Genomic DNA, 21765 nt, shown 5'->3' with positions numbered 1-21765 from the left:
AACAGGAGGGTTAAAGGTTTATGGTTCATTCTAAATGTGTCATTCTACACAGAAACCTGCTGAAGTTCTCTCTCCTTCTGTTTCCACAGAGGTTCAGGGTTTTATATCGCAGACACAAACGAGAGTTAAAAAAACGGCCAGAAACCGCTTCAGAGTTCACAGCATTAAACATGAAAGATTTGCTCAAATGCAGAATAAATTCCCATTAAGGCTGAGTTTCATCATTTGGCTGATACTAAAGATGAGATATGGACATGAATAATGAAGCTCCTTCCTGATATTTAGCGTTTCTCTGCAGCATTTCCTCCATTCGTCCCCTGAGAGCGGTGCCCCTCCTTCTAACCCTAAAGGTCCCATTTGTTCCTCTCAGACAGATCTTCATCCATCTCTTTGACAAAGTGCCTTCCAGACTCGGCTGATAATTAATGTCCAGAGCAGAGCAGGGAGCACTCCGTCATCCCACCAGGAAACCTCGTTTCTTTCATTCATGAGTAGATCCGTCTGCTGGCTTTATTTCCAGAAGGGAAAGTGAACGTTGGGACGGTTTGAGGACGTTTGGAGGAATAAATGTGAGCTGAATGAGCGTTATCTGCTGCCATCTGCTGCCCAGTCCGTGATCATTTAGCTTTTTAACTTTCCTGTTGGTGTTTTTATGACATTTATTGGTTTAACCATCCTGTTGTCTTCATTTACGGGTACCAAGAAATATTGTTTCCTTGTCTGAAAAAAATCCAAAAAAAATCTGCAAAAAAAATTCCCCAAATTTCTGAAAAATTGCAAAACCTTCAGGAAGAAAATTTCAATAATTCTGTAAAAGTTTCCCTTAAAAGTTTTATTTTAAAAAAAACCCCCAAATTTGGCAAGAAAATTCTTGTAAATATTTTCGAAAAATGAGTAAAAATCTTCCAAAAAATCCTAAAAATATCTAAAATGATTCCATATATATAGCAGTAAAACTTTTAATATTTTCATTAAGAACATTTGCATAAAAATCAACCAAAATCCAGTGAAATTCATTGGATTTTGGTTGATTTTTTTGTGAATGTTTTTAAGAAACATTTTAAACATTGTTTTTCCACCAAAAAATGTTGAAAGATTACCCAAAAATGTTGAAAATGTGGATATCAGAAGTTTCACTGTGAAAGTTTTTTTTTTCTGCACATTTTCAAACTTTAAAACAGGTCAATTTTGACCCGCAGGACGACACGAGGGTTAAAAAGCAGAATTATGTCCATTTTTAAAGGAGTAGAATTTATTGCATCTCCAGTGAAGTAAATCTGTGTTTTATTAAAAATGAGGAGGGCCAGTAATGGATTTGAATACAAACTCTGGATTTTTTTAACATTACAGCTCAGGCTGAATGAAGAGGAAGAGTTGATCTAGTAAATCCATATTTATTGCTATTGAGATTCATGGGAACAACATCGTCTAAAATGAAACTGAACCTTGTGAAGAAGACGATTATTAGGATGTTATTTAAAGATTCTGTCAGCTGAAGTGTCAGTGTTGTAAAAACAGTTTTGTGTTTGAGCAGACGTCCTTCTGGAGATGTTTCCACGTCATCTTCTACCCTCCATAATGAGAGATGACCTCTGGAGTCAGAGCTTCACCTCTGAGCAGACTAATGGTCGCCCCACAGTTATGAGAACAGAAAGGAAACGCATTAACTCCTCCAGCAGCACGATCACATTTTACCCTTTTAACGGAGCAACCGACTCCCTGAGGACGGTTCAGAAATGTCCCATATTGACTTTTTATGCAGCAAATATGAGCTCAGAGCCTCTTTCTACTTAAATACCTGCAGGTTGTTCTGATGGGGGTCAAAGATTCTGGAGGAACTCCCAGTTAAATGTACTCTGTCTGCATTTTAGATATGAAATATCTGGTTTTACTTCGTCTTAACATTGATATGTTAGTTTTAAATATAAAATTTACTCTTTAACTGAGCACTTTAACATATAATGAAGGAATCATCCACCATTCAGTGTAGAAGTTTAGACAAACTGTTCCTCAGGATTCATCAGCCAAGAAACATTAATAGACCTAAAACTGATGTTATTTTAAGTTTTTTTCTATTTCTGAGTGTTTTCAGCTGAAAAAATTTTGTTGAATCTCAAACCTGAATTAACAAAAGAAAGAGGATTCTTTTATTCTCAGGAGAATCTACACACTAGCCCTAACCAAACACCACCATTCAACAGTTTGGGGTGATCCAGACAAAACTCCCACTTTTATCCATATGCTAACGTAACTGCACAAGGGTTTTCTAATCATCAATGAGCCTTTCAACACCATTAACTAACACAATGTAGCATTAGAACACAGGAGTGATGGTTGCTGGAAATGTTCCTCTGTACCCCTATGGAGATATTCCATTAAAAATCTGCTGTTTCCAGCTACAATAGTCATTTACCACATTATCAATGTCTACACTGGATTTATCATTCATTTAGTGGTGTCTTCATTGGAAAAATACTGCTTTCCTTTCAAAAATAAGGACATTTCTAAGTGACCGGTAGTTTCACATTGATGAGCCGAAACATTAAAACCACTGACAGGTGAGCTGAGTCACTCTGATTGTCTGGTTGCTCCACCAGGAGGAGGATCTACCAGGCAGCAGGAGAACAAGACGATCTTCAGGTTTACGTGTTGGAAGCAGAAAAATGTGCTGCATGAGGATCTGAGAGACTCTGATGGTTAGAAGACTGAGAGTCCGTCATGGTTTAAACCTGCTGAAAGTGGTGCAGAGAAGAACAACGAGGGAACTGGTGACAGGATCATGCTCACCTGGAGGCTCAGGCCTTGTCCACACGTAGCCGGGTATCTCACAAAACGAAGATATTTTTCTAAGATTCGGCCTATCATCCACACGAAAACGCAGATTTACGTCATCAAAAACGATTATTTTTAAAAACTCCGACCAAAGTGAAGATTTGCGAATTCTCCGTTTTATGCGTCTGCATGTGGACATCAGTAACCGGGGTTTTGCGTTTCGAAACGTCACCGCCTGCGACAAAATATGTTCTTACGTCACATATGCGACCTGTGTTTACATTCGGTAACAATATGGATGCTCTCACAAGGTTTTGGGCGCTGTTTCTTGTACAGGCGCTTTTTACTTGCTTGTTTTTACAAGCCCAGATACTGCTCCACATTCAACAACACAGGCGAAGGACGACGTTAAGGACGGTTATTCTCCACCACCTTGCTAGGATTTGGGGAACTACTGCCACCTAAAGGTCCGGCATACTTATGAATGTGCTGAAAAACGCACTTATGCAGTTAGGTGTGGATGAAGTTTTTTTCTAAAAACGAGGTGGTGTGTACGTAAGTTTTTTTCTAGACGGAGGGGGCAGGATATTCGGTTTCACAAAAACCCTGCTACGTGTGGACAAGGCCTCAGTGACGCTGAGGACCACTAACGACTGAAGGCTGAAGATCTACTGCAGGTCAGAAACTTTAATACCACCATGATAGAAACTAGTTTGTTCATGGTTCACCACCAACTGGACCAGGGAGCACTGGAAGGAGGTGGTCTGGTCAGATAGATCACAGTTTGTTTTACATCATGCTGGTTGTACATCTGGAGGAGATGATCACCTCTCCATAGCGTCCTTCAGGTCTGTGACTGGTTTGGAGTCCAAAGCAGTAAAATCTGTATTCAGTGTTTATGTGGATATGGCAGCACTTTGTTGGTATAATTCATATTATTGAAAAGTCACTTTGGCTTTATATTTTTGCTGAAATGAAATGACTGTAGATGTGGTCCTGTAGATGTGGTCCTCTAAATGTGGTCCTGTAGATGTCCTGTAGATGTTGTTCTGTAGATGTCCTCTAGATATCGTCCTGTAGATATCATCCTCTAGATGTCGTCCTCTAGATGCCGTCCTGTAGATGTCCTACAGATGTCGTCCTCTAGATGTCATCCTGTAGATGTCCTGTAGATGTTGTCCTGTAGATGTCCTCTAGATGTCGTACTGTAGATGTGGTCCTCTAGATATCGTCCTCTAGATGCTGTCCTGTAGATGTCCTGTAGATGTTGTCCTGTAGATGTCCTCTAGATGTCGTACTGTAGATGTCCTCTAGATGTCGTCCTCTAGATGTCATCCTCTAGATGTCATCCTCTAGATGCCGTCCTCTAGATGCCGTCCTGTAGATGTCCTGTAGATGTCATCCTGTAGATGTGGTCCTCTAGATATCGTCCTCTAGTTGCCGTCCTGTAGATGTGGTCCTCTAGATATCGTCCTCTAGATGCCGTCCTGTAGATGTCCTGTAGATGTTGTCCTAACTCTTTTAGAGTCTCATTACTAAGGTGAAGGAATACTATGAAAAGCTGTTTCAGTTCTGAGACATCCTTTAACCGACTGAACCCCAAAACCAACCTGTGGGTTCAACATGCAATCTTTACAATATATCTGGAGAGGAGACAGCAGCAGGATGGACCATGGGAAGAAGAACCACCAGAGGCAGTGTGATTCTCTGGATGATGTTCTGCTGGGAAACCTTTAGTCCTGCATTCATGTAGATCTTCTGCTGCAGACCTCCTTTTATGGCAGCTGTAAGCCCTGATGGACTCTTCCTGCAGGATAATCCTTTCCTGTTCAGGAACGGTTTGAGAAACATGACCAAGAGTTCAACGTGCATCTGTGGGACGTTCTGCAAGAAGAAATCTAACCCATGGAGGTTCCACTTCACAGCTTCCAGGACCTAAAGGATCCACTGTGGATGTTTTTACCTGAAAGCAGAGAACACCTTCAGAGGTGTGAGGAGTCCAGACTGCAGGAGGAATTATCTGATATCAGGTAGGTGGTTTTAATATTCTGACTAAACAGTGTCATATAATTTACTCTACATTCATAATTAGTGGGAAGTTAGGTTGATTTAAAGTATTTATTCAGCTGCATGTCTAATTTAGTTTTTAATTTTAATGTTCATCCTCTAATGTGTCAACATTAGATTTCTTCTACTGTCAAATACTGATAAATGCCTCAAACCCACTTTTTGCCAACCTGATGACTCATTTTATGCTCATTCTTAAAGCAGATTTCTGGAGTCAAATTTTAAAGAGAAATGATTGAAAAGAGTTAAATTTTAATAAGTTTCAAGACAAATGAAAGTCCAGCAGCCTGATGTTTGTTCAGCAGCTGTGATGTTTTATTGACCTGAAGACACCGAACCACATGGACTTAACGGAGGAGTTGTGGTTGACATAAAACTGATCACTAGCAAAATATCACACTTTCAGAGACACTAAAAACTGTGAAAAGAAAATTCAGGACTTCAGAGTTCAACAGGTCACATCTGAGCAAAGAAGATCAGAAAACATGAGCAGCTTCATCGGACTTTGTTTTAGGAATTTAAACTGAAATCAGCCAAAATATTTCTGCTTTCTGTGTTAAAAGAATCAACATCAGACGGATTAACAGCTAATGTTAAGCATAAATCCTATAAAAACCACTTCTATCAGCCACATCTCACCACTATAAATAAGATTTCTTGTTTTTTTATTTGGAGCTGATAAAACATTCATACAAAGCAACAAAAATAAATGGGACAATGTGAGATTCTGAAGTTTGGACACTTTTTGTTGTCGTGATCCCAAAAAAAGAAATAAATTATTTAAAATCTTTAAGACATGTTCTTCACACAACTTACAGGAATATACAATCACAATTTGTGCTGAAAGGATAAAACATTTACATTATTGCACTCAAACACACACGGTGTGACAAGAGGGAGACGGTTTTAGTCGTTTACTGCCCTTTAGTCTCTGAAACATCTCAATATTCTACCAACAAACCAGTTCAGCCTTTAATCAACCTGCTGGATCCACAAAAGATTCACTAAAGACTGAATACTAGCATGTCAGATAAATAACTGTGCCTGTAGAATGCGTTACATGGAATTTATAAGCACAGATTTAAATCAACATAAAAACTGCATGTTACAGATTCTATCAATATTTATCAATGAAGAACAAAAAGCAGATTATTTGCCTCGATTTTGACACCATGAAGGCAGCTTTAAAAATACAAAAAGGCCAACAGAAGGAAGTGCAGAACGGACACAAAGCTGCAAACACACAGATCTGTTCACTGCTCAGGTGAGTTCAGGTGTTCGTCTTCTGATTAAAACTCTTCTGGGCTTCCTTCAGGAACCTCCTGGTTCTCCCAGTGATCATCTCCACTGATGCTCTGAAGACTGAATAGATTTAAAATCCCGTCAGCTGGTCTGCATCTTCCACAGCGTTGCTTTCCTCACTTCAACTAAACAGCAGCAGATAAACTATGAACCTGATGACTGATCTTCACGAGAAGGTTTGTTCTGAGTTAAAATACAGGTTTAGACTCATATTCAAAGCAGCAGCTCCACTTTGTTCTCAGGCTGTCGCTAAAAACAAACCCTCTCTCCTCCAGTGTTTCATTCAGACGAGTTCTAAAATCAGTCCTGATGTTCTCAGGTTCTCCTCTACCAGTGCCTGGAGTCCACCAGCTCTGGTCTCAGACTCAGTTTCTTCAGCGTCTCGTATCCGACCACCATGACGATGGCGGTGGGCGTGGAGGAGATGATTCGAGCCGACAGTCCTTTGGTCAAACCCCAGAATCCTTCCTCTCTGATCAGCTGCCGGAACGTCTCGACGACCGACGACCGTCCTTCAACCTGAACACATACACGGATGTTACATGTTCTGTTGTTATCTGGAGTCACAAACCAGCATCACTGCTTAGTAACCAGAATAATCATGATAATAATCATAACAAACTATTTCTAAACCAGAGTTAAAAAGTCCTAACAGAACAATATCATACATTAAGACAACAAAGAAGTAAAAATCTTTCACAGAAAATAAAACTAAAGTATGATGTAGATAAAAAATACAACATGCAAACATAAATATCCATACATGCACACAGACATACATGTAAATACACACACGTGCGTATATAGACTGAACTAACAACAACTAAACTCATTACTGACTGAACTACATTAAGCCTCCTTGTTGTTATCAGTCGTTTTATATCTACTTTTCTGCAGATTTTTCCTCAGAGAATCACTAAACCAGTAGTTTTGTGCTCTGGGTTTCATTAACTAGCTGCTATTTCTGGGCTTTAACCCTCCTGTTGTCTTCATTAACGGGCACCAAAAATATTGTTTCCTTGTCTGAAAAAAATCCAAAAATTCAGCAAAAAAAATTCCCCACATTTCTGAAAATTCGCAAAACCTTCAGGAAGAAAATTCCAATAATTCCTTAAAAGTTTCCCTTAAAAGTTTTATTTTTAAAAAATCCCCCAAATTTGGCAAAAATATTCTTGTAAATATTTTCAAAAAATGAGTAAAAATCTTCAAAAAAAATCCTAAAAATATCTAAAGTAAATCTTGTAATATTTTCTTTAAGAACATTCACATAAAAATCAACCAAAATCCAGCGAAATTCACAGGATTTTGGTTGACTTTTATGTGAATGTTCTTAAGAAACATTTTTAACATTTCTTTTTTTCCACCAAAAAATGTTCAAAGATGTCCAGAAAATGTTGAAAATGTGGACATCCGAAGTTTCACTGTGAAAAATTTTTTTTTCAACATTTTCAAACTTTAAAATGGGTCAATTTTGACCCGTAGGACGACATGAGGGTGAAGTGAAGAATTTAACTCTTTCTACCAGATAAATGCAGATAAAGGAGGGCTACCTGGACTCTGGCTCGGACCACGTCCATCGGGTTGGTCACAGTGGACGCCGTCGCTGCAGCCAGAGGTCCCGCCATGGCCTGGAGGACCAGATGAGGACAGTCACTGGGAGCCAGTTTGGAGAGCTGCTCTGTAGAACATTAAACACAAAGACCATTTATTAACCACAAGGAAAGCCAGAGAGGGACACAGTTGTGGTAAAACACAACCTCCAGCTGCTCACCGGCGTAGAAGTGGTAGAATGGCCACCAGACTGCACTGTTGGGGATGTAGGTGAGTAACGAAGCCACGTATCCCCGGTAGAAGCCCCGGAAACCGTCGGCAGCAAAGATCTGAGCCATAATGTTCCTGGTTTGGCCGAACACCTTCTTTTTGGCCTTTCCAGCGTCTGAGTTGGAGCTGAGCCTGAAGCGGCTGAGGTGCTGGCCCTGGCCCTGCATCATCAGCTGCTGGGACACCACATCGATGGGCACCGTGATGCTCTGAGCCACCAGCGACGCCGAGCCGCCCGCCACCAGAGACTTCACTGTGTTGTCCTCCGAGTACTGGGAGACGTACTTCCTCACCAGCTCGTAGGTGGTGATGTAGGCCTGGCCGGAGATGAGGGTGAAGGTGTTGACCATGAAGCCTCGGTAAAGACCTCGCACGCCCTCCGCTCTCAGGATCTTAAAGAAGGCGTCAAATGTGCCGCTGTAGAGAGACTTTCCCCTCTGGACCTGCAGCCGGGTGCGGATCAACGTGGCCGGGTAGACCGTGGCCCGGATGCTCATCGTCATGAACACCCCGAAAGAATAGAACTTCCTCTTGTCCAGGTCCTCCCACTCGATGATCTGGATGTTCCTCTTCTGCTGCATCCTGACAGCTGGAGGAACCCCGTCATCAGAATGATTCCTGCCTGGAAACACAAACAGCTAAACTTATTACTGACTGAGCTACAATAACAGCCACTAAAGGAGCGTTAAAAATCAGAATGAAACCCCTGCTTAATAGTCAGAATAATCATAATCACAATCATAATAATAATCATAATAATAATCATAATAATAATAACAACAAACTATTTCTAAACCAGAGTTACGAAGTCCTAACAGAACAATATCATACAATAAGACAACAAAGAAGTAAAAAATCATTCACAGAAAATACAACTAAAGTATGATGTATAAATATCCATACGTGCACACAGACATACATGTTAATACACACACGTGCATATATAGACTGAACTAGCAACAATTAAACTTATTACTGACTGAACTACATTAACCCTCCTGTTGTCTTCATTTACAGGCACCAAAAAATATTGTTTCCTTGTCTGAAAAAAAAATTAAAAATTCAGCAAAAAAAAATCCCCCAAATTTCTGAAAATTTGAACAACAAGAAAATTCCAATAATTCCTTGAAAGTTTTATTTGAAAAAATCCCACAAATTTGGCAAGAAAATTCTTGTAAATATTTTTTAAAAATTGGTAAAAATCTTCCAAAAAAATCCTAAAAATATCTAAAGGGTTTACATATCATCAAGTCAAACTGGGAGAAGCTGAAACCTCATAGAAAGAAGAAGCTGAAGTCTGATAGAAAGAAGAAGCATTCACACAGGTACTCCACTCAGCTGGGGCGGAACCAATCTGCGGCTGCAGGTTTGCGACCTGCAGCATAAAAAGGGACACACGCAGCACTGAGGAGGAACGGAGAATGAATGAGCTCCTCAAACAAAGTGGCTGTGAGCGTGAGGATCTGCGGCAAACTGTGCAGGACTGCTTCATCTACAGAAATCCAGGTAACAACCGGTAAGAGCAGAATCATAAAAGATCTGGGAGACTGTTTAACCTGCCGATGTGAGCCGCTGCAGAACGTGCTAGCATTAGCATTAGCCACGGAGATCGGCGTCAGCCACGAGCGGCTGGTTGTTAACTTTCTTACGTCTGTATGCCAAAATTGCTGTGTGTTTGTAATTGCTCAATTGAAAATAAGATTGCAGGCTAATTGGTGCTCATTAGAGGTTTTCCAGCTAAGGTTAAAAACCAGTTAATTCATTCTGTTTGTAATGGTGGGTTTGTACTATGCACTTTATTCTATTTGTTTATTTATTGGATCTGGAAAGGAATGCACTTTAAAAGTCATTTTATGCACTTTAAATAATTTTAAAAATATGAATTAAAAAGTATAAAATAGTTTAAAAAGTCAAATAGAAATGTTGAGTAAAATTTGTTAAAATGTGATTAAAATCAACTCTTTAAAATGCAGGTAAATTCATATGCAGCATAGGATTTGTTGAAAATTGGTCATGCCATGGTTTGTTGCTTCACTTATTTGATGATGAGGTTAACAAACATAAATTGAGAAGCATTTACTAATGAGGTGAAATTGTACATGGGGAATGGCTGCTACTATCTGCTGAATGCCATAGTGTGAACATTGTTCTTTTGTGTTTTGTTTAAAGGTTTTTCACCTAAACCTATCAACTAACCCTATCAACTAAACCTATCAACTAACCCTATCATCTAAGTTGCCATCGTTGTATTCCATGACCTTGCAACCATTGCAAAATAAAAGAGGAAGAAAAGAAAGCAACTGTTTGACTCATGAGTGGAGCCCAGCTCATATCCTGGGTAGATGAAACATCCTTTTTCAAGTGGGGAAACTGCACACAAGACCTCAAAAATCATCAATGATATTCAAGCGTCATTGAAAGTGGGAGAACACTTGACACATATATATCAGTAAAACTTCTAATATTTTCTTTAAGAATATTCGCAGAAAAAACATCCAGTGAAATTTGCTGGATTTTGGTTGGATTTTTGTGAATGTTTTTAATAAATATCTTTTTTAACATTTATTTTTTTCCACCAAAAAATGGTCAAAAATTTCCCGAAAATGTGGACATCAGAAGTTTCATTGTATATTTTCCTACATTATCCAACTTTAAAACGGGTCAATTTGACCCGCAGGACAACACGAGGGTTATCAGTCACTAAAAGGAGTTTTAAACATCAGAATTCACCTTAGAAATTACAGTTTAACATGCTACATCTGAATTAGCACAATAACTCCAGGAAAAAAGCTACTAAGGGAACCTTGAATTGAGATTATTTGGATTTTGCTGATCTGAAGCAGAGAATTCTGCTCTACTGGACTTCACCTAACTATACTGAATGAAAATAGAAATGAGCTCCTAGTATCCTAAATGAAGTTCCATCCATTCTTTAGACTATCACTATTTCTTTTTCCAACACAAAGCATCTCTACAACAGAATGAAACAACCAAGTATTAGTAGTAAACAATTCTATTATTATTCACATAGAGCAGAAATCACTAGTTGGTAATGAGCATTTACTCCATCCGGCAGTAACACACAGATACTACACAGAGTTTATGAGTTTGTTGGTTAGGGTTAGTGTCGTTAGTGGAAATTCTGAAGGACAGGATCACTGCACTGGTCCATCCAGGGTCTGAAATGATTGCTTAGATGACAAGTCTTTAAGATAAGACCACATAAGATAAGCCTAGAACAATCTCACCGAGTGGAAATCTGCAAGGTTACAGCAGAAAAAAGGCAAAACACACTGTGACATCAGTAGAAAAACAATAAATAAGAAATGTACATAAATGCTGTTGATATTGTACAGATTTTTAGACACTGCACATATTTCTTGGATGTGGAAAAGAATATTTCACAACATTTTTCTACATGTAGAAAGACACAAGTATACCAGAGACTCTTTCATGAATATAAAAATACTGATATTATTGCACAGATTCCATTAATATGACACAGATATAACAATGTGTAGATAAATTTGTGTTGTACAGGGTTTTAAATGTACAAAGAATTCACAACACACTGGTTTAATGAGTTAATGCTGCATCAGAGAATGACTGGTTTTCTGGTCAGAACAGTGCAGGTTGTACAGTCTAACAGCTGTAATTCATTGATCCTGAGCTAAACTATGACTTCTCATGGAGCAGCAGGTTTCATCTAAAGTTATCTATAAAAACAGTTCAAAGGTCCAGCAGCAGCAGAATTAGAATTAGAATGGCTTTGTTGTCATCATACATGGTATGACGAGAATATAAATAGCTTCCACTGGACGGTGCACAACAATAAGTAATAAAATATCAACAGTAATTAATAAAATCAAATGTACATTTATAACAAAATATTAAAAATGACAACATCGGTAAAGGAGGCCAGATATATACAATATGGGAGGTAAATGAAATGGAAAAAGAACCAGCAGCATAGGATAAATATGTTAGGGAAGTGCACGAAAGCTGCAAAAAAGCGACATTGTGCATTCAGGTAAAAACATGTGTTTGGAGTTCAGGAGTGTGATGGACCATGGGTAGAAACTGTTCCTGACCAGGACGCATTAGCAAGCTGAAGCTAACTTATTGATGAATAGAAACGAGCAGCTAAAATACAGAGTCACGTCGCTGTTATGTTTTAAGTGTCGCCTTTCTGTGAAGCTAACAGCTAAATGCTACCACCAGAGAGCAGCCGACCTGGAGCCAAAGGTGAAACTCCAACCCAGAGGACACCGTGTTCCGGTGTCAAACCACCTCACAGCTACATGGACGGTCCTATTTTAGCCAATAACACTCAACAAGCCTAACAAAGAGAGTGACATAGTCACAAGGAGACGTGTTTTATGAGATTTCCTGCTGGATATGTGTCGTTAGCTAACATTAGGCTAGCTGTAAGCTAAACAGCGTTAGCATCGGTTTACATTAACTGAACTTACCTCTCTGGACAGACGTATATTTTAATGTTACGTCCTGAATCCAATTCTGGCACGAAAGTTCGTGTCAATAGCTAGATATATGTACTTCAAAGTGGCGTCGTTAAATGGCTTTAAGACATTTAAAATATGAAGTTAGCCCCTCCTGGCTAGTCGGCTAACTGTCTTCCTGCTCCCATTCAAACGCCATGCTGCTGAAACAGCCAATCACAGGCGGGTGTTTCTTCTTCTTCGTCCCCTTTAATTTCACACTTCAGGAAGCGTCAGTTGACTCTTTACTGTCGACCACCGGAGCCGGAGGATTGTTTACCGAATTTTACCGACCTGCCAGACAGCTACAGCTTTTCAGTCAGCACATTTAGAGAGAAAAGAAAGTTACAAAGGTAAATAACTCAAGTGCAGATTTTAATTTGCTTTCATACTTTTCCCCTGCCTAGTTTCTTACATGTAGCCTGTAGCTGCATTAGCTGTGTGAGCTAATCTACGTTTATTTTCATTGACTTTGAGTTAAATCTGTCAGATGTTCAAACAAAAGTAGAGCTTAGTAGTCAACTTTCAAACTATTCAGCAACTCAACAATAAAATAACTGTTTGTTTCAGCCTTAAAGGCAAACGGTCAGACCATAGACTGTACAGAAAAGATATTATTATTTCTTATGCAGTCTGTGAGTCAGATATAAAAAAAAATTAAAAATCACAGGTTTGTCCCAGTACTGAAGATATCGTCCTTAATGTCTACATTTACGGGCACCAAAAAATAGTTTTCTTGTCTGAAAAATATCCAAAAATTCTGCAAAAAAAATCCAAAAATTTCTGAAAATTTGCAAAACATTTAGAAAGAAAATTCCAATAATTCCTTAGAAGTTTCCCTTAAAAAATTTATTTAAAAAAAATAAAAAATAAAAGTCACCCAAATTTAGCAAGAAAATTCTTGCAAATATTTTCAAAAAATTAGTAAAAATCTTCCAAAAAAATCCTAAAAATATCTAGCGATTACATATATATCAGTAAAACTTCTAATATTTTCTTTAAGAATATCCATCCATCCATTATCTATACACCGCTTAATCCTCACTAGGGTCGCGGGGGGGTGCTGGAGCCTATCCCAGCTGACTCAGGCGAAGGCAGGGGACACCCTAGACAGGTCGCCAGTCTGTCGCAGGGCTACATATATATATACAAACAAGCACTCACACATTCACACCTACGGGCAATTTAGAGTAATCAATTAACCTCAGCATATTTTTGGACTGTGGGAGGAAGCCGGAGTACCCGGAGAAAACCCACGCATGCACAGGGAGAACATGCAAACTCCATGCAGAAAGATCCCGGGAAAGCCGGGACGCGAACCAGGGATCTTCTCGCTGCAAGGCGAACGTGCTAACCACTACGCCACTGTGCAGCCCCTCTTTAAGAATATTCACATTAAAAAATGGTTGATTTTTTTTGTGTGTTTGTAAGAAACATTTTTAACATTTCTTCCTCATTTTTTCCACCAAAAATGTTCAGAGATTTCCCAAAACTGTTGAAAATGTGGACATCAGAAGTTGTGAAAATAGATTTTTTTTCCCCCACATTTTCAAACTTTGAAGCGGGTTAATTTGACCCACAGGACAACATGAAGGTTAAATAGTTCCTGTTTGTTTCTTTCAAACCACAATTCAAAACTTGAAGATATTTAAATAGAGAAAGGGAAAAACCAAATGTTTGGCATTTCTGCTTAATCGGTAACAATTAAAAGTGTTAATTTATCATCAACAATGTCAGTTAATAAAATTCAATATGTCACTTGCTTGATTAACTATTTGTTTCAGCTCTAGATTCATTAATAATCAGATTTACTTCAATAAAACTAAACAAGACAAATGGGTTTTCAGCAGACATTGAAGAAGGGTTTATCTTAACAAATAGAAGATAAAGTGTCTGTAGTAGGACCTGATGATAGCCACCAAAAGACAAAACACAAAAATAACATCCAATAAATAAAATGAGAAGTTAGTGGACAAAATGTACATCATGAAAGAAGATGATGACCGAATGAAAACACAACAACTTTATGTCAAAAAAGAATACTAAGCTATAAGTGACACATTTCAGTTTCTGTGAAATAAATCTTTATTAATTTGACAAGGAAGATAAAGCAGTTACTTAATTAAAGAAGATGAAAGATTTAGAAAAGCCTTCATACCATCAGCAATTAGACTATATAATTCTAAAGTAAACAGATGAGCCTCCCACATGATTGAATTTCCCTTTAGGGATAAATAAAGTTCTTGTACACTGCAGAAACTCAAAATCTTACCAAGTCTAATTGTCTTATTTTTAGTCAAAATGTCTTATCCCACTCGATTTAAGATAAATTCACTTAACAAGAGACATTTCAGCAGATGGAGGGACTTGTTTTAACCCTCGTGTCGTCCTGGGGGTCAAAATTGACCCGTTTTAAAGTTTGAAAATGTGGAGAAAAAAATATATATTTTCACAGTGAAACTTCTGATGGCCACATTTTCAACATTTTTGGGAAATCTTTGAACATTTTTTGGTGGAAAAAAAGAAATATTAAAAATGCTGGATTTTGGTTGATTTTTTTTTCTGAATGTTCTTAAGAGAATATTAGAAGTTTTACTGATATATATGGAATCACTTTAGATATTTTTATCATTTTTTTTGGAAGATTTTTACTCATTTTTTGAAAATATTTACAAGAATTTTGCCAAATTTGGGGGATTTTTAAAAAAAATAAAACTTTTAAGGGAAACTTTTAGGGAATTGTTGGAATTTTCTTCCTGGAGGTTTTGCAAATTTTCAGAAATTTTGGAATTTTTTGCAGAATTTTAGAATTTTTTTCAGACAGGGAAACAATATTTTTTGGTGCTCGTAAATGAAGACAACAGGGGGGTTAAGACAATGCATCTTAAATATCTTGTTAAGTCAAACAATCTTGAGATTATCTTGTTTTGAGTTGTATTTCTACACGTAACCCAAAATAAGTTTAATACATCTCAAATTAGGAGGTTACATGAAAGCAAAAATCTATTTTTGAAAGAAAAATTGCATTTTTTTTTTTTTTTAGCATGTCTGGCTTATTTTAAGACACGTAAGCTTGACAAATCTGGTAAAATACAGCTTAAAATAAGTTTTCCCAGCCAATTTTAAGATCTTAATATTCTAAGTATCATATCTTATTTCAAGAAATCTTACCAAGACATTTTTCACTTGTTCTATTGACAGATTTTTGCACTTATTTTAAGGTAAACGTTCCTTGAAATAATTTTTTTTTCTTGTTTTGAGAGGGGCATTTTTTCCAGTGTAGTGTTGTATCGTAAACATGTTGGTCGGTCCTCCCTCCGAGCGGTGGCGCTGCTGAGCGGCTCCTTCCTCCGCTCCACAGAGCCGGTGTGTCTCAGCGAGGAAACATCAAACTGAAAGTGATCTTTCAGTCTTCAGACGGAAACTTTGGTCCTTTCATAAAAAGGTAATAGCAAATTATTACTTCACTTTTTACTGCTTTGTTTTTAATTTTATCACATTGTCTCATTATTCATTTCGTAGCCGTCGTCCGGCCTCCAGACTTTCTTTATTATGAGCTAACTAGCATGCTAACCAGCTAGCATGCCGAGATATTGCAGATTCATTCAGATAGCTAGCATGCTAGTTAGCCAGCTAGCTGTCAGTTCATTATCAAAGCTCAAGCTGTTTCTGTGTTTGGAACTATTCTTACGGACAGTTAATGTTTATTTGCTTCCTTCCTTTATAACCCAGAACAGTTTCGTTAATTTCGTTTAAAGAGACTGAAGCATTTTCTTCTCCTTGTTTGGTTCCTGCTGGTTGCTATTAACTACTGCTGTTGTTGTCTTCTGCTTTTCAGGATATTTTCAGTGACGTGAGAAAATGGTTGGTAGCTGTTATACTCTTAAACTTTACAAACTATGTGGGATTGTGTGTCTTGTGTCTTTTTCCATCTCTAAGCAGTTTTTTTGTTCTTTAGTCTCGCAGATATGACTCCCGGACTACCATATTTTCTCCTGAAGGCAAGTCTTATTTCTTTCCTGACACAACATTAACTTTTGATGATCAGATATTAAGTGAAATAATCAAATATAAGATGCTTGTTATTATTCCTGCACACTTTTACCATACAGTGAAATGCTCAATAGGTTTAAGATCTTACTGCAGAAGCAAAGTCTCAATAAAGTTGGTGGTTAACCCTCGTGTCGTCCTGTGGGTCAAAATTAACCCGTTTTAAAGTTTGAAAATGTGGAAAAAATATATTTTCACAGTGAAACTTCTGATATCAACATTTTCAACATTTTTGAGAAATCTTTGAACATTTTTTGGTGAAAAAAAGGAATGTTAAAAATGTTTCTTTAGAACATTCACAAAAAAATTAACCAAATTCCAGCGAATTTCACTGAAATTTGGTTGATTTTTATGTGAATGTTCTTATAGAAAATATTCGACGTTTTACTGATATATATGGAATCACTTTAGATATTTTTAGGATTTTTTTTGGAAGATTTTTACCAATTTTTTGAAAATATTTACAAGAATTTTCTTGCCAAATTTGGGGGATTTTTTTTAAACTAAAACTTTTAAGGGAAACTTGTAAGAAATTATTGGAATTTACTTCGGGAAATTTTTGCAAATTTTCAGAAATCTGGGAACTTTTTTTGCCGAATTTTTGGATTTTTTTCAGACAAGGAAACGATATTTTTTGGTGCCCATAAATGAAGACAACAGGAGGATTAAAAAGTGAAGAAAACTCTTCCAGGATTGAGCCAGTGGTCAGTTAAGATGAAAATATGATGACTGTTCAGCTTCCTGTTTCTCTAAGTCATTAGTTTATGATCGGCAGTCCATTCTACAAACCCTTTATTAATGTTTCAGTCATGTTTGGGTTCAGAGTCTTCATCAGGCTGTAGATTCTCTGAAATGCTTTGGTTTACACATGCAGTGATGTTTTTTGTGCCTCTGATGCTCTTGGACCGCTGAGTAATACTAAGGACCTCAACTAGTAGGAAGTTTCACAGACATTATGTTCGCAATCTTTACTAAACTCAGACTTTGTTTGGGTTGGAAATTTCACACAGAAGATCTACTTGCTAGTTTTATCATCAGAGAAACTCTTGTCAGACTATTTTACTTTAATAGTCAGTGTGTTCTAGAGATGTAAGTCTAAAAGGTTCTGGGTTGTTTTTCTCCTACAATGTTTGATTTAAACAAATTAAACAAAACTTTGACAGTCTAAGAATTTCTACATCTGATGATACGTTGACTGAAAAGGTGTCCTCCTAAAATACCTGGGAATATGGATCGAAGAAAAGCTTTCATTTAATGTACACATTTCTAATTTAGTTAAGAAACTCAAACTAAAGATTGACTTTTATTTTAGAAATAAAACATGCTTCACATTCTCGTGGAAAACACTTTACTATCTGTGGTTGAAGATGGTGATCTACTTACAGCCATGCAGCCTCCTCCAACTTAAAGAGACTGGATTTAGTGCATTAATGAGTTTGAGTATCATAAAGACTACAGTGAAGGAGGAATCAGAGGCCACTGAACAACTGTCAGTCTGATTTATCGTTTATTTGTATATCATATATGTTTTGTATAACTTTTTCCATTTTGTATGACTGCTACCTCAGCCAGGTCTTCCTTTTAAAAGAGATCTTTAGGGCGCCCGTATAGCTCAACGCGTTAAGCAGGTGACCTATGTACAGGTGCTGGTCCCCGACGCAACGCCCGGGTTCGATTCCCACTTGCGGCCCTTCGCTGCATGTCTTCCCCCGACTCTTCTCCCGTTTCCTGTCTCTCTCTCTCACTGCACCTGTCCAAGAAAGCCGATAAAAGGCCAAAAAAATAACTTTTTAAAAAAAAAAAAAAAGATCTTTAATCTCAATTGGGCTTCCTGGTTTAATAAGGGTAAATAAATAAACTTGGTCATTATCATTTCCAGGCCGCCTGTATCAGGTGGAGTACGCGATGGAAGCCATCGGTCACGCTGGAACATGTCTGGGGATCCTAGCCAACGATGGAGTTCTATTAGCAGCGGAGAGACGCAACATCCACAAACTGCTGGATGAGGTTTTCTTCTCTGAGAAGATCTACAAGCTCAATGAGTGTGTGATTCTGACCACAAACAGCAGTCATTCTGTTTTAGAGCTGGCATTGAGTGCTTCATCTCCGGTCATCTTTCAGAGACATGGCCTGCAGTGTTGCTGGGATCACATCAGACGCCAACGTTCTGACAAATGAGCTTCGGCTGATTGCACAGAGGTGAGTTTCAGAGAAAAAACAATCTGTGGAGTTGTGTTTTCACTGTTCTCCACACTAAGATGCATTTTTAAAGGATAGATTAGAGGCTTTATTGTCATAAATACAGCAAAACTTAAATGAGTTAACCAGCAGCAGCAAATATTAACATTGTGAGAGTAATGATATTAAATGCAGCCCATTATTGGTAACTCTAAAACAAGAAAAACTTCCAACAACAAGAAGTATATGCTGTCACACACACAGACGGACATTTTCTTTACACTAAATATGTAGTTCAGTGAGTGCTTAAAACTCTGTTCCCTTCAGCATGTCAAACATTTGTCTTTAGTTTCTGCATGTTTATTACTTCCACCTCCAGACACTGACATGTTTAAATCTCTGTTCAGGTTTCTGTTGCAGTACCAGGAGCCGATTCCCTGCGAGCAGCTGGTCACAGCTTTGTGTGACATTAAACAGGCCTACACACAGTTTGGAGGTGAGATGGACAGCCTTGTCCTCCTACACTTTACTGCATTCATCCCTTTATGTAGCTGAAGGATTCTATCTGGTGGTTTCAGCTCATTGTCAGTCTTAGTTTAGACATCTCCCCAAAGCACCTGATTGAATGTTGTTCTGGTAAACACACTACAGGTGTTCTTATCTCTGGGGATTTTTCCGTTGTTTAACAGTTGTGTGATTTGCCTGAACAGGAAAGAGGCCGTTTGGTGTCTCCCTGCTGTACATGGGCTGGGACAAACACTACGGCTTCCAGCTGTACCAGAGCGACCCCAGCGGCAACTATGGAGGCTGGAAGGCAACCTGTATTGGAAACAACAGCGCTGTAAGTCTGAAAGGACACAGATGATGGAAGTTACTGAGCTGATCTCAGTAGAAACACCAAGAACAACACAACACAACACAAGTGAATGTCATCATCCTGAATAAAGGAGGATGTTTTCTGGAGTTGCTGTAGTTTGTTCGATGCTATTTTGATCTGACAATAGAAGATGTAAAACTGTTGGTTGAACAGACATTCACTCTAAAGATCAGCAGCAAAATTGAATTTAGTGCAATTTTCTGTTAAAATTCACAAGTTGCAACAAAAAACATGCTTTTTTTTTTTTTTTTTTTTTTACTATGCTATTTCTTTCTCTGGTGTCTGATTTGTTGATGTCTTCAGGCTGCCGTCTCCTTGCTGAAGCAGAAACCCTTTTTTTTTTTTTTTTTTTTTAAATGCTCATTGTGTTTCTGGTGTTTTATTTGTTGTCTTGTCGTCTTCAGGCTGCCGTCTCCTTGCTGAAGCAGAAACCCTTTTTTTTTTTTTTTTTTTTTAAATGCTCATTGTGTTTCTGGTGTTTTATTTGTTGTCTTGTCGTCTTCAGGCTGCCGTCTCCATGCTGAAGCAGAAACCCTTTTTTTTTTTTAAATGCTCATTGTGTTTCTGGTGTTTTATTTGTTGTCTTGTCGTCTTCAGGCTGCCGTCTCCATGCTGAAGCAGAAACCCTTTTTTTTTTTTTTAAATGCTCATTGTGTTTCTGGTGTTTTATTTGTTGTCTTGTCGTCTTCAGGCTGCCGTCTCCATGCTGAAGCAGAAACCCTTTTTTTTTTTTTTTTTTTAAATGCTCATTGTGTTTCTGGTGTTTTATTTGTTGTCTTGTCGTCTTCAGGCTGCCGTCTCCATGCTGAAGCAGAAACCCTTTTTTTTTTTTTTAAATGCTCATTGTGTTTCTGGTGTTTTATTTGTTGTCTTGTCGTCTTCAGGCTGCCGTCTCCATGCTGAAGCAGAAACCCTTTTTTTTTTTTTTAAATGCTCATTGTGTTTCTGGTGTTTTATTTGTTGTCTTGTCGTCTTCAGGCTGCCGTCTCCATGCTGAAGCAGAAACCCTTTTTTTTTAAAAATGCTCATTGTGTTTCTGGTGTTTTATTTGTTGTCTTGTCGTCTTCAGGCTGCCGTCTCCATGCTGAAGCAGAAGCCCTTTTTTTTTTTAAATGCTCATTGTGTTTCTGGTGTTTTATTTGTTGTCTTGTCGTCTTCAGGCTGCCGTCTCCATGCTGAAGCAGAAACCCTTTTTTTTTTTTAAATGCTCATTGTGTTTCTGGTGTTTTATTTGTTGTCTTGTCGTCTTCAGGCTGCCGTCTCCATGCTGAAGCAGAAGCCCTTTTTTTTTTTAAATGCTCATTGTGTTTCTGGTGTTTTATTTGTTGTCTTGTCGTCTTCAGGCTGCCGTCTCCATGCTGAAGCAGGACTACAAAGAGGGAGACATGACGCTGTCCTCTGCTCTGGCTTTGGCCGTCAAAGTCCTCAACAAAACGATGGATGTCAGTAAGCTCTCAGCAGAGAAAGGTGAGCTTCAGATGGACTTGTTTTTAACTAGTGTGTGAATCTGAGCTGCTTATGAGCTTGAGTAGCTCTACCAAAATGAAAATACATCACACCTACAATTACTGCAGGAAGTCAGTCCGTGTCTGAAAGTTGAACCAGATTATGGTGAAAGAGTCGAGTTATTCTCTACATGTCCATCGGCTACACGATGACTGATGGACAGAATTAGTTTTCTGTCTTGTTGCTGAAGATCTTTCAGGTTCTACAGTTTGCTCTGGGCAGTAATAGTAGTAAACCTGTATTATTCTGACTGTTGCAGTTGAGATTGCCACCCTGACACGGGAAGATGGGAAAACAAAGATCAAGGTTCTGAAACAGAAAGAAGTGGAGGAGCTCATCAAGCGGCACGAAGCCGAAGAGGCCAAGGCTGAGAAGGACAAGAAGGAGAAAGAGCAGAAGGAGAAAGACAAATAATTCCACTGTTTTATGCCCATGTGTCACCAAATCTGTATTGTCATGTCTTTTACATTAAACGTTTGGAAATTAATGGTTGTCTGTCTGTACGTTCAGCAGAAATATGTCATATAATAAAGAAACATCCTTTTGGTCGCACCTCAAAACAAATTTCAGACATTTGTCAAAATAATAAGCAGTAAAAATACCTTTTCAAAATTATCAGCTCCAAAATCTAAATTTTACATCCTGATTGAAGTTTTATATCATCTTAACCGCCATGTTGTCCTGTGGGTCAAA

The 21765-nt window shown here is 38.1% G+C and overlaps 2 protein-coding genes across 3 annotated transcripts; one reads left to right on the top strand and one right to left on the bottom strand.

The window, feature by feature from the left end:
• Positions 1-5355: 5355 nt before the first annotated feature.
• On the bottom strand, positions 5356-12639 carry LOC111564417 (solute carrier family 25 member 44). Its single transcript, XM_023263964.3, has 4 exons — positions 12435-12639; positions 7913-8584; positions 7692-7819; positions 5356-6660 (listed from the first exon to the last, which is right to left on the bottom strand). The coding sequence occupies exons 2-4, from the start codon at positions 8541-8543 to the stop codon at positions 6469-6471; spliced, it is 951 nt and encodes a 316-aa protein (XP_023119732.1). The 5' UTR covers positions 8544-8584; positions 12435-12639; the 3' UTR covers positions 5356-6468.
• A 3105-nt stretch (positions 12640-15744) lies between these two features.
• Positions 15745-21559, top strand: LOC111564418 (proteasome subunit alpha type-4). 2 transcript variants are annotated; one of them, XM_035945321.2, is made up of 9 exons: positions 15770-15906; positions 16300-16325; positions 16420-16462; positions 18391-18553; positions 18633-18710; positions 19097-19185; positions 19400-19530; positions 20910-21033; positions 21332-21559. In XM_035945321.2, the coding sequence occupies exons 2-9, from the start codon at positions 16323-16325 to the stop codon at positions 21484-21486; spliced, it is 786 nt and encodes a 261-aa protein (XP_035801214.1). In that variant the 5' UTR covers positions 15770-15906; positions 16300-16322; the 3' UTR covers positions 21487-21559. The 2 variants fall into 2 exon arrangements, with proteins under 2 accessions (XP_054865399.1, XP_035801214.1); XM_055009424.1 differs by lacking the exons at positions 20910-21033; positions 21332-21559 and adding an exon at positions 20072-20197 and having other exon boundaries at positions 15745-15906.
• Positions 21560-21765: the final 206 nt, after the last annotated feature.

Source organism: Amphiprion ocellaris, chromosome 1, assembly GCF_022539595.1.
Source record: "Amphiprion ocellaris isolate individual 3 ecotype Okinawa chromosome 1, ASM2253959v1, whole genome shotgun sequence".
Taxonomy (NCBI): domain Eukaryota; kingdom Metazoa; phylum Chordata; class Actinopteri; family Pomacentridae; genus Amphiprion; species Amphiprion ocellaris.
Note: the sequence above shows the minus strand (reverse complement) of the source record. Positions and strands in the feature narration are given on the sequence as shown.